The sequence below is a fragment of the Bison bison genome, unplaced genomic scaffold (genome assembly GCF_000754665.1).
Source record: "Bison bison bison isolate TAMUID 2011002044 unplaced genomic scaffold, Bison_UMD1.0 scf7180017864122, whole genome shotgun sequence".
Lineage (NCBI taxonomy): Eukaryota > Metazoa > Chordata > Mammalia > Artiodactyla > Bovidae > Bison > Bison bison.
The window spans coordinates 1,286,523-1,296,792 of record NW_011494694.1 but is presented as its reverse complement, the minus strand read 5'-3'; the positions used below and the strand labels follow the sequence as shown (position 1 = coordinate 1,296,792).

The 10,270-nt window shown below is 44.9% G+C and overlaps 1 protein-coding gene across 1 annotated transcript in view; it reads right to left on the bottom strand.

Annotated features, from left to right (window-relative positions):
• PDE10A (phosphodiesterase 10A) overlaps positions 1–10,270 on the bottom strand; it is a 152,773-nt gene that overhangs the window by 49,183 nt on the left and 93,320 nt on the right. The window contains exons 12-13 of the mRNA XM_010839592.1: positions 8,148–8,240; positions 4,657–4,843 (exon numbers count right to left, since the gene is read on the bottom strand). Of these exons, the coding sequence (XP_010837894.1) occupies positions 4,657–4,843; positions 8,148–8,240 (280 nt within the window). The remainder of the gene's footprint in view (positions 1–4,656; positions 4,844–8,147; positions 8,241–10,270) is intronic.

The following is a 10,270-nucleotide window of genomic DNA, read 5'->3' as shown; positions in this document are numbered from 1 at the left end:
GGCGGGGGTGGGGGCGCCCCTGAGCTGCGGGGTCAGAGGCTGTCATGCTCTCTGAGTTTGGAGGCACTGTCAAAAACAATGCAGTTTTTATAAGCTCTCATGGGGAGAAGATATACTGCAGTTTAAAAAGTGGTGATTAACTCCACAGAGAGCTGACGCTGCGCCACCTGGGCTTCAACACGCACCTTCAGGCAACAACCAGGCCTGGGTCTGCTCAATCTAGGAGAGGTTTAGAGCCCGCCACCAGCGCTGACACTCTATGAAACTGTGGCACATACCCTATCTGTCATGGCAGGAGAGCAGAAACAGTTTCGGTGAGTTTCGGTGTTTATAAAAAGTGACAAGTCAGTTTCACTATAAACAACTCCACTAGCTTTGCCCCAACACAAAAACAGAACGCCTGTCAATTTACTCGTGACTTTTCAGAAGGAGTGTTATTTTTCTTGTTTCAGCTTTAGTATTCGGGTTGGCGTAATCGTTTGACCGTGGCTGAGTCCAGGTTTCTGATGCAACAATCACTGTTCAGGAGAGCTTTGAGCGCCCTGGGCGAGCTCTGCAACAGCACTGCTGAGCCGGCCTCACAGTGCCTACCCTGGGACGGACACAGTAAGTCCTCCAGGGCTGCACAGAAACACGGACAGATTTTAAGAAGATCAAGTTCCACCGCCTTCATTTTTACATGGACTCTTACCTAAAAATGCTCTTTTCCCACCGCTCATTTCAAATCACCCCTTTCTCAAGTTTCATTAGTACGAAAATCTCTTAAATCAAATACTGGTGTTAATAAGGTCTAAAAGTGGTTTCTAAAGCTTTCATAAGGTACTTGAACGTGGACCTAAACAAATTTTCAGCTGACAGATCATTAAAAACAATTTTTGATGATTGGGTTGCCATATTCTTTGGCATCTTGGCTCATGTGGAGTTCAGATTAAGAGCAATTGCTATAATAAAACTCTTCCTGTTCCACTCATTGACTCAAGATGAAAGCAACTCTCACGGCTTCCCAAAAAGTAAAGGTGATGAGCAGAAATAAACTTGATGCTGAAATAGGGGAGCCACATTCCCAGACAGCAGTATCCCGAAGACGGAGGTGAAATAGCTGGAAGGAATTCTCTGGAGTTAGGAGGAAGTTCTGATATGCAGAGAGAGACAGAGAGAGAGAAAGCAAAGGATATTCAGGCTTATGTGTAAACTCTCTTCTGAAATAGTGACAACAGGGGGAAAGGACGTTTCAGTGGAGAAACCAGGCAGACGCCTCCTTCCCAGAGCCTGCCCACAGCTGGCACCGTGAACACACAGCCTGCTGAGATGTTCCTGCCGAAATGATAACCTCGAGAGAGCCATGAGGAAACACCAGACAAAACCAAAATAGAAACACCCTACAAAATAACCCGTCCATACACTTCAAAAGGGCTTCCCTGATAGCTCAGTTGGTAAAGAATCTGCCTGAGGTGCAGGAGACCCTGGTTCGATTCCTGGGTTGGGAAGATCCACTGGAAAAGGGATAGGCTACCCACTCCAGTATTCTTAGGCTTCCCTTGTGGCTCAGCTGGTAAAGAATCCGCTAGAAATATGGGAGACCTGGATTCAACCCCTAGGTTAAGAAGATCACCTGGAGAAGGGAAAAGCCACCCACTCCAGTATTCTGGCCTGGAGAATTCCATGGACTGTATAGTCCATGGGGTTGCAAAGAGTCGGACATGACTAAGCGACTTTCACTTTCACTATACACTTCAAAATGCCTAAGACATAGAAGACAGAATAAGGAATGATTCTAGGTTGAATGCTAAAAAAAAAGTTAATCACTCAGTTGTGTCCAACTCTTTGCGATACCATGGACTGTAGTCTGCCTGGCTCCTCTGTCCATGGAATTCTCCAGGCAAGATGTTGGAGTGAGTGGCCACTTCTTTCTCCAGGGGATCTTCCCTACCCAGGGCTCCAACCTGGGTCTCCTGAATTGCAAGCAGATCCTTTACCAACTGAGCCACTTGGGGAAGCCCCAAGGAAGGAGACTATAGAGGTCTACAGACTTCAGTAGGGCGGGCCCTAATCCAATGAGCTATGCCCTTATAAGAAGAGGCGATTAGAACACAGACGATTACAGAGAAAAGACCACTGGAGACACACAAAGGCAGGAGGCCACAGGCCTAGAAGAAACCAAACTGCCAGTAGTCAGATCTTTAAATTCCAGCTGTCAAAACCACAGAAACATAACCTTCTGTTGTTTAAGTCACCCAGTCTGTGGTATCTGTCACAAACTGACTCACTGGAAAAGACCCTGACGCTGGGAAAGATTGAGGGCAGGAGGAGAAGGGGACGACAGAGGATGAGGTGGTTGGATGGCGTCACGGACTCGATGGGCGTGTGTTTGGGTAAACTCTGGGAGTTGGTGATGGACAGGGAGGCCTGGCGCGCTGCAATCCAAGGGGTCACAAAGAGTCAGACACGAATGAGCGACTGAACTGAACTGAATAGTGTGTGCTCAGTTGCTCAGTCAAGTCTGACTCTGCAACCCCATGGACGATAGCCCACCAGGCTCCTCTGTCCATGGGATTCTCCAGGCAAGAATACTGGAGCGGGTTGCCATTTCCTTCTCCAGAGGATCTTCCCCACCCAGCAATCAAACCCTGTCTCTTGCATCTCCTGCATGGGCAGGCGGGTTCTTTACTCCTGTGCCATCTGGGAGGTCCATGACATAACATCACAGGTCAAAATCAATTTTTAACACTCCTTACACACGTTTGTTTTAGACTATTATAATTTTTTAAAAAACACTTTAAAGTATAACATATATTAGAATAAACTTTTGTGGGGTAACAGAAACACAAGTCCAAAGAGAGAAAAGAATGATACTAAGTTTTTCAGTGGTAAGAGCTTCTTATTCTATTTTTAAGTGGACTGTGCTAAGTTGCTTCAGCTGTGTACAACTCTTTGCAGTCCCATGAACTGTCACCTCCCAGGCTCTTCTGTCTATGGGATTCTCCAGGCAAGAATTCTGGAGTGGGTTGCCATGCCCTCTTCCAGGGAAGTGGACTATTAATAGATGTCAAATTATTCTAATACCTGGATTCCATTGAATATATTTAAAAATTATAAAAGTCAATATTTAACATATAGTGGAAATTATATTTCCTGCAACTTTTAAACTAAACAGATGCATTCTGTCCATATGTTTACTGATGAGGAGATACGCTGGTATAAAAAAGGTCTGAAGTCAGAAGTGTTTGACAGCTGCGCTGGCTTGTCTCCGACGGGCCGGGCGACAGTACAGCCCCCATGAGACCGCATGGGGCCGCAGGAAGAACGAGGTGCACTGCGCACAGTCACCCCTCATCGCCAGACTATTATCGTTTTGCCATTTTGTTCCGAGTCTTCTCTGCTATTTTCATTACTCACATGGCTGCTCCTATGATTTCCAAAAAGACAAATTTCTCTAAATTACTAAGGTGAGAATTCCCATGCATGTTGATTTGGCTTTACAAAAGGTTAATAAAATCTTCTCCAAGTTCAGAATTCCAGTCATGTCACTGAAGGATTACTAGAGTTCCGTTCCGTTCAGTTCAGTTCAGTCACTCAGTCGTGTCCGACTCTTCTCGACCCCATGAATTGCAGCACACCAGGCCTCTTTGTCCATCACCAACTCCCGGAGTTCACCCAGACTCACGTCCATCGAGTCAGTGATGCCATCCAGCCGTCTCATCCTCTGTCGTCCCCTTCTCCTCCTGCCCCCAATCCCTCCCAGCATCAGAGTCTTTTCCAATGAGTCAACTCTTCACATGAGGTGACCAAAGTATTGGAGTTTCAGCTTTAGCATCATTCCTTCCAAAGAAATCCCAGGGCTTACTCAAGTTCATAGAATACTAAATGTTTAACTCATTTAAAATGTAAAAGAAAGATGATACGTTCAGCTCTTTTAAAGCGAGACTTCATAAAATAAATGGAGCCTGATCTTACTGTTCAGTACACAGAGCTGGGCTGTTGTGAAGATTAAATGAATACACGGCATCGGGGGGCTCCTTGATAAAGAATCTGCCTGCCAGTGCAGGAGACGCAGGTTCAAATCCTGGGTGGAGAAGATCCCCGGGAGGAGGGCATGGCAACTCACTCCAGTATTCTTGCCTGGAGAATCCCATGGACAGAGGAGCTGGCGGGCTGCAGTCCGTGAGGTCTCAAAGAGTCAGACACAACTGAGCGACTTAGGATGCCTGCACACAGCACCAGACAAACATGTGGAGTGGCTGCCTCCCTTTTCCTCGCAGAGGAAACTGTTCTGCTTGGTGTTAAGACTCGAGTTATTACTCTCTCTCTCTTTTTTTTTTTTTTTGCACAAGAGTCTCAAGCGTGGTACGAATGGCAACCTCTAAGGGTTTGGATAACCTCCTCTACATCGGTAGATTACACCCAAAACTACATCGGTAGTTATCAGGAAAGGGAAACCGTATACATTCACCTCATTTTTCTTTTTATCAAATTCACACCTTGAAATAAATGAAAAAATCAGTTTTCTTTTCTTTGTTTCCTTCCAAGGAATTTTAAGGTATTTCCTAAGATATGCATAACCAGGAATCACTCTTTTGGGTTTATAAAGGAAATGGGGGGGAACACTTTCCAAGTTTATAAAATTTAACACCAAGTAGTAAAAACGTCATGACTTACGTTGGCACAGTGTAAGGCTAAAGCACAGAAGACAGCAAACATCTTGAAGTTGTTCTCGTCCGTCTTGGAGAAGGCGCTGCCGCTGAGCTTGTTGACCATCTGCACCACGCCGATGACGCTGCCGCGGCTGACGATCGGCATGCACAGGATGTTCCGGGTCGTGTAGCCCGTGTACAAGTCCACCTCTCTGCACCCGCGGCGGGGGCCAGACGGCAGCACAAGAGACAGCACAGGCAGGAGAGAGCAAACCACGCACCATCACACACTCGGCCCAGTTCCGCTTCTCCCACAGTTAACCGCAACGGAACTGCTAGCTTCTAAACTCAAAGACAGTGGGGACACATGCAAGTGGTTTTTAATAAAACCTTTTTGAAAATATTGTAACCCAGTTCTGCTTTCAAGAGAGTTTTTCAGAACCATCTCCAGGAGGTGTTCAGCTTCTCATTTGGTTCTAATGAGAAGCATCCCGTATCACAAACTACATCCCACATCCCACATCATAAAGTACATGCAAACTGTGGAATTGGAGGAAAAGTCTAATACATTTGGTAAAAATGACCTGTTTGTTTGCACTTGGCCGGGTTTATGAGAGCCGTAAATTTCCTGAACAAACTTAAATGGGACTCCTCACTGTAACAATTTAGAGCAGGGGTCAGCCATCCACAGACTGTGTACACACCGGCGCCCTCCAGTTTTGTAAACAGTATAAATGGGACACAACCACACCATTCCTTGAAGGAGTCCCACTGCCCCACAACAGAGCTGTGACGCAGATGCTGTGGCCGACAAAGCCAAAAATACCTATTGTCTGATTCTTCAAAGAAGAGATTTGCTGACTCCTGATTTAGGGGAAATAGTTTCAAAACGGTTTTTGAAAATAGGAGTCATTCCATAGGAGCAATTTTACAACTACAGGCAATGAGTTAGACGGCAGCCTTCTCTGATGGGTCTCTCTCACCTGCTGCCGCTGCTGCTAAGTCGCTTCAGTCGTGTCTGACTTTGTGCGACCCCAGAGACAGCAGCCCACCAGGCTCCCCCGCCCCTGGGATTCTCCAGGCAAGAACACTGCAGTGGGTTGCCATTTCCTTCTCCAATGCATGAAAGTGAAAAGGGAAAGTGAAGTCGCTCAGTCGGGCCCAACTGTTAGCGACCCCATGGCCTGCAGCCCACCAGGCTCCTCCGTCCATGGGATTTGCCAGGCAAGAGTACTGGAGTGGGGTGCCATCGCCTTCTCCTCTCTCTCACCTAGAGCGACGGTTTTGAGATTCACCCGTGTTGCACTATCAGCAGCTCAGCCCTTTTGTTTGCTGAGTGTATTCTATGGTGTGGATATGTGTGTGTGTGTGTGTGTGTGTGTGTGTGTGTGTGTTCAGTTGTTCAGTCATGTCCGACTCTTTGTGACCTCATGGATTGTAACCCTCCAGGCTCCTCTGTCGGTGGGATTTCCCAGGCAAGAATACTGGAGTGGACACCCATTCACTTCTCCAGGGAATCTTTCCGACCCAAGGATCTAACGTGTGCCTCCTGCGCCGGCAGGCGGGTTCTCACCACTAAGCCGCTGCAGAAGCTCAGAGTATGGACACATCACACGTTCTTGACCCCTTCACCAGTTGATGGACATTATTTGTTAACTGCCAGTTTGGGGCAATTATGAATAATGCTGCCCTCAAGATTTGTTTACAAGTCTTTGTGTGGACAGGTGCTGTTTTTCTTGGAGTGTTACCCAGAAGTGGAGCTGAACGAGGGCTGTGTGTGCTGAACTTTATAAGACACTGTGAATCTACTCTCCAAGGTGGTTGCGCAAACATACACTCCCACTTGCAAGGTATGAGCATCCACGTTTCTCCATATTCTTGCCAACGCTTGCTAGCATCACTTTTTAAAAATTTTAACCATTCAAGCTTGTATGTAACAGGATTTCATAGTCAACTAAATTTACATTTCCCTTAGATCAAATATCTTTCATCTGTTTAATGGCCATTCATCGATCTTATTTTGTGAAGCATCTGTTAAAATCTTGTGTCCTACTTATTAAATTGGGTTATCTTGGAAGTTTTTTTTAATATATATGCTAGATACAAATATTTTGCCAGATATATATTTTGCAAATTGTTCTCACAATCTGTTGCTTGCTTTTTCATGTTATTTAAAAAGCTTTTATATAAGGATATATAAATATTTTCAATATTTAAGTACTAAAATGACAAGTTGGCTTTTTTAAGACAAAAATTGAGATTTTCAGCACACTCAATTTATTGAAAAAATATGTTACCAGGATGCAGCTCTGTTTATATAAAAGTTACACAAATATGACATTAATCAAACACCTGAAAAACTTCCCACTGCTTATGCTGTTTAACTGTCCCCTAAAGGAAACCCGACTGTGAACGCACAGAACACTGCTGCCAAAATAGGTGAACCATTACCTTCAACTTTCAGGGTGTCAACCTTGAGACTTTCAACTTCGAAAGTTTTTTAAATCAAATTACATAAATTGATTTCTAGTTCTCCAAAGTAACTCAAAACAAAACTTTATTAGCAATCCTAACATCCAATAAAGTCTGCAACTGACTGAGCTCCTACTTTATGTCATGTGAAGTTGCCAGGCCTTTTCTGAATATTTTCTCTAATTATAAAATAAAAAAAAAACCTACAAAATAGGTATTACTGTGCCCATTTTAAAGATGAGAAAACAACTGAGGCTGTGACAGATTCAGTCACTCACTTCGGGTCACTGTAAAGGTGACGAAGGACAGAACCAGGATTCAAAATACTTTCATCACTACGTGTTACAGCCTTTAAGATACAGTTTGCTAAAGAATATGCTTAGGACAAAATGATGACACTATAATGAAAAAAATTTTATAAATTTAACTCTTGCTTTTTAGTTTTCCTTAAGACACTTTAAACTCCTGTAGCTGGAGACAGGGGCTTCCCAGGCGGCACTAGTGGTAAAGAATCCGCCTGCCAGCGCAGGAGATGTCAGTTTGATCCCTGGGTAGGGAAGTTCCCCTGGGGGAGAGCATGGCAGCCCACTCCAGTACTCTTGTCTGGAGAATCCCATGGACAGAGGAGCCTGGCAAGCTATAGTCCATGGGGTCGCAAAGTCAGACACGAGTGAAGCGACTTTGCACACTCGTATGCACAGCTGGACCCACTCCAGTGTTCTTGCCTGGAGAATCCCAGGGACGAGGGAGCCTGGTGGGCTGCCGTCCTGTGGGGTCACACAGAGTCGGACATGACTGAAGTGACTTAGCAGCAGCAGCAGCAGCATGCACAGCTAGAGACAATCAATGGTTTAGAATCCATTATTTTTTATAAAGATCTGAAAACACTGACTACTGATAATAAGTTGGTTCAAAGAAAGTGTAACAGCAGCAAAGAGGAAAAACTGACTGAGCTGGGACATGGAGAGCTGGGGCCCTACCGCAGAGGCTTCGGCTGAGCTGGACGGGAAAGGAGGAACGCTGGAGCACAGGAGGCCGCCTCACCTGTTGAAGCGCGGGTCTGCGTAGGCATCTGGGATGTTCAGAACTTCCCCGGTCCTTGCTACCTGGCCAGCGATCCCCTTCTCGATTGAAAACCTGCACACACAGAAGAGAGGAGCACGCAGATGTTGCAGAAGAACTTGAGACACGTCACTGCCAACAAACACTGAATAAAAAAGATTTCTATTGTAAATGCTTGTATTGCTATAAAATGTATAAAGGTGAAGCAGAAAAACACTGCATGGTAATCACTTGAAGACCTTACAAGACTTAATTCATAATGTATTAAATTATGCTGAATCACAAACTGAAATTGAAAAATTAACTAGTCTTCTCCTTCATTGATCAATAATAATCCGTTAGATTTGCAAAATACCTTATAATTTACAAGATGTTTCAACATGAGTTTTTTAAAATAATTCTTCCTGTGAGCTGAGACCCATATGGGTTCAGTAACTTGCCAATATATTTAAAATATGAGTGGCACAGCAAAAACAAGAATGCAGGTCAACACCAGTACACTTTCCACCACACATGTAACCAGACCCACAGGTTATACGGTCCTGAGATGCAGGACCTCAACTTTAAGGCCTCTGCAATGTAAGCACTATACCAAGGTAACACACTTTACGACTTCCGGTATCTTCACTTCTCTAATTTGTTAAATTTAAAAACAGCCAAAATACAGGCATTATCTGATTACACTTGGATATATTTTGATATCTAATATCAGTCATTTTGTTTATATATAAATATATTCTCATATTTACAAATAGTTTTCTCATTATAATATTATAATAATACATGCTCTCATTCAAAACATAGTTAAGATATCTATAATCACAATAGCTGCATGTTTCAGTAGCTGAAAAATAGCTTTCACAATATTACATTTTCAACATTATAGAAAATTATCATTCTTGAAATAAAGCTCCACCCTATGGATTTCCCTAAGGAAAATTCAAAACAGAATTGACACTAAAGAGAATTAACTTTTCTTAAAACACCAACAAGTGAACCCAGCACTGTACTACGTAAAACGGAGGTTGTCTCTGCCCCGTTTTCTTGTGCTTTGAGCAATGTGAGCACGACACGTCGGGCGGCCGTGAGCAGAGTACCAGAGCCCGTTCCACGGTTAATTCTTGATTTTCTTGGTCTGAGGGTAGCTCAGGGTGGTCTCTATCTCGGATCAGTGGAAACATAACCAAGGGGCATGCCCTTAGGTAAGTGGCTGGCATTGACCGCTCAGCCCAGAGTTACAGCCCACCACACCCGCTGCCTGTTCTGCCAGGGCTTGTAAGTGCAGGCTCCCAGTTAAAGTCTGCAAAATGAGGCCAATGCCGGCCCTGCGAGGAGCTCTCAGACCTTCAGCAGGAGAAGTGACTTTACCTAAATGACTATATCGAGACGAATCTACTGAGCTCTAAACAAACAAACGAACTTTTTTTTTTTTTTTCAAAAACCTAAACAGCGCCTGCAATCAGTGTCCTGTGAGTATGGAATCCTAGCATCCCAGGACCACAGAAGGGGAAGCACCCCGTGGTGGGCGGCAGTGTGCGCACATGCCAGGCTCCCTGTGTGCAGACAGACGGCCCAGATGAAGAGCCAGTCCTGTTAATAAGGGACACGGTACGTTGGAGTACCTTGTGGAAAAGTAGTTAAGCATCATACATATGTATAAAACAGAAGAAATTCGAATGTCTAAAAAAGACAGCTTCTGAGTGCTCAGCTTGACTCGTACTAGTTCCGTGACAGTGCTCCACGTAGGTGCCCCGATGGTGGGAGGACTCAGCCACCAGCCAAAGGCCGTGCTGCTCGCGTAAGTGACAGCAGTGGCCACTGGCAGATCCAAGGACTTTTTAGCTTCAGGACGCAGCACAAGTGCTCTGCGATCGGTTAAACCGGCTGCTGGGCTGCAGGATAATGTGTTGAAGTTAGGGAATATACCGGGTCAGTTTTCACTGCGGTCCGGACTTGCAGGCAGCTCTGTAGGTTGCGGGGGGGGAGGGGACGAAATTGTCTGAGTACACCTGCTCCTAGACACAGGAGGCCCTGCAGACTCCAGGTGGGGCACACCTTTACCTACCTGGGAGCACTAGTAACTTTTTCCAACATGATTTCCAAAA